At 46.1% G+C, this 2,312-nt stretch overlaps 1 protein-coding gene across 1 annotated transcript; it reads right to left on the bottom strand.

Moving 5' to 3' along the window:
- Positions 1–250: 250 nt before the first annotated feature.
- LOC120043984 (homeobox protein XHOX-3-like) lies at positions 251–1,783 on the bottom strand. The gene is made up of 3 exons (XM_038988578.1): positions 1,780–1,783; positions 1,168–1,406; positions 251–730 (listed from the first exon to the last, which is right to left on the bottom strand). The coding sequence occupies exons 1-3, from the start codon at positions 1,781–1,783 to the stop codon at positions 251–253; spliced, it is 723 nt and encodes a 240-aa protein (XP_038844506.1).
- Positions 1,784–2,312: the final 529 nt, after the last annotated feature.

The raw sequence follows: 2,312 nt of genomic DNA, 5'->3' as shown, positions 1-2,312 counted from the left end.
TTTCAAGATCATCGATCTGGAAAGAACGTTGCATTTCACATGAATAAATAAAACAGTATTAACATCCCCAGCTGTGTTATTAGACAGACACAGATAAATCTAGAGCTCCAACAACATGGAAAGCTGGATCAAATTGCACTCCTCCAGGGAGGGCAGTTTTATTTGATCATGAGGTGTGTGATTGTGCTCAATGTACCGTCACCACCATTGACTTCATATCGTCATTTCCTGGTAGCTACTGCAGCAAACTTCATCTGGGCAAAGGCACCTCTTCCCTCCTGTCCAGACTGGCAGCCATAGTTTTGGGACTGCATGGTCGATTCAGGCCAATAGCGCTCAGCCCTCTGGCTTTGAACAGTTGGTCTGATCCCCAGTGGAGGCAGAGGGGGCAGGGGCAAGTGGCGGGATGGTGCATCACATTGGAATGGGGGTAGAGGGCCGTTGGGGGTAGACCACCCGGCCTGGGGTAGGGGGAATGAGAGAGGCGCAGGGGATCCAGTGGCCTGAGGGGAGCAGCGAAGGGGCTGGGAACAGAGGGGGCACCTGCCCCCACTCCGTGGTGAGAGTAGAGGTGCAGGGGGAGGGGAGGGAGGGGAGGGAGAAAGGGGTAAGGTAAGCCTGCTGCAGCCTGGCTCACCATCAGGGCACACAGGTTGGAGTCCAGGGGGTGTGGCCAGCTGAGAGAGTAACGCTGCCTCTTGTCCTTCATTCTCCTGTTTTGGAACCATACCTGGGGTTGAGGAGGAGAGAAAGGAAGGAGTGACCAACCGAGATGCCCACTAAACCTGGGCTGCTTCACATTTCTCAATGATAAATTACAGTAGACCCACACTATAATACATCACAAATGTGCTTTGTTTAGGTTACATTCAGGTAAGGTTGGACCATCACTGTTAAACTGGTAGTTCGAATACCTGAACGGACACTCCCTACCTATTAAAAAAGTAAATGCCAGACGCTGTTGCTCAAATCCCTCTTTTATGAAGTCGTGCCTTGCATTCCTTGTCATTCATAAAAGATCCTCAAATAGTTTAGATAAAGGTAAAGTCGTTTATATGCATATCAAAGTGACTAAGTTGGTCAGGGCCAAGTGTAGGCTTAACTCTCAAAATGATCAAGAATGAGAGGTAAAAACTAATTTGACATTTCGACAGTAGGGTAAGCTACCTTGATTGTGGTCTCGGGAAGGTTCAGTGCTGTCGCCAGTTCGCATCTCCTCGGTCGAGAAACGTAGCTCTCCTTGAGGTATTCTTGCTCCAGGCGGGACAGTTGTTCCCGGGTAAAGGCAGTTCGGTGTCGCCGACTGTGGTCAATAAAATTGACTGAGCTGCGCGGGCATGGCTCATCTCCATGTCCACTGTTTGTTTTAACCACTGTGGCGACCGGCGTTTCTCTGCCCTCTGCAACTGAAAATACAAACATTGAAAGTAAATTTAAATGAAAAAGAACAGTTTTTATTTCATTTTAGAAATGAAAGTGGATGTCTGTTGCAAACTGGTTGGATCCAAACTTCTCAATAGAATAGGATAGGCCTACTATTCGAAAGGAATACCAAACAGAAGTCTGTCACGGTCGTTGTAGTCTAGTCGAGATATAACACCCTTAGTATACTATTTGGCAATGTATTGTCCATGCGTAATTACGCGTACATTACTAAAGTAGCACAGGCCTAAAAATTAATAGCCTTAGAGCACTTTATCGGTTGGCTTCCACAGCATGTGGAAGTCAAGGCTACATACAGACTACTAAAATATTTGAGAATACTTTAGGGCTACTTACGCATAATGTCGTTTATTGTAGTTTATTTGTGTCCTGGCTTCAAGTATAATAAACCAAGTTTACTCCTTTAAAAATGTTCGCCTAAAATTCAAATTATTCCCAATGCGTGCGCCACTGTATCATCCAAAATTGGTGTCTCTTTCCATGCCTTGTTAACGCTCTGTCTGCAGACTCGAGCCAAGTTCGTTTACATAGATGGGATTAGTTGTTTTTGTCGCCCCGTTTGAACCCCCCTCCTTCTCTCCTTCTTTCTGGCTTTTATATCTCCCTGGTCGAGACATCTTTTGCTAATGAGAGACACGGTCTATCCGCCAAGGCGCCGCCTAGGCGCAAGGAGGGAAAGGAGGTGTTCCATTGTCTTTGGTCTCCGACCAGTCTTTGTACTTTTGTTATGGAGAATTAAGATCGACCTCCCTTTTCTTACTGTCACAGAAGCTTCCATGTCGAAATAGTCCAACCCTCATTGTCCTGTGGCGTTTGATGTTTGTATTTTTGGAAGTCAATCATTAGAACCCTAATGTTCGTAAATTTGT

Source organism: Salvelinus namaycush, chromosome 3, assembly GCF_016432855.1.
Source record: "Salvelinus namaycush isolate Seneca chromosome 3, SaNama_1.0, whole genome shotgun sequence".
NCBI classification, from domain to species: domain Eukaryota; kingdom Metazoa; phylum Chordata; class Actinopteri; order Salmoniformes; family Salmonidae; genus Salvelinus; species Salvelinus namaycush.
The sequence above is the reverse complement of the archived record's forward strand: the minus strand, read 5'-3'. Positions and strand labels throughout refer to the sequence as shown.

Bases quoted from the DNA above. Each gene is read 5' to 3' on its own strand.
- LOC120043984 (XM_038988578.1), bottom strand. The intron at 731-1,167 runs GTAGCTTACCCT...CCTCAACCCCAG, and splicing joins TTCCCGAGACCACAATCAAG to GTATGGTTCCAAAACAGGAG.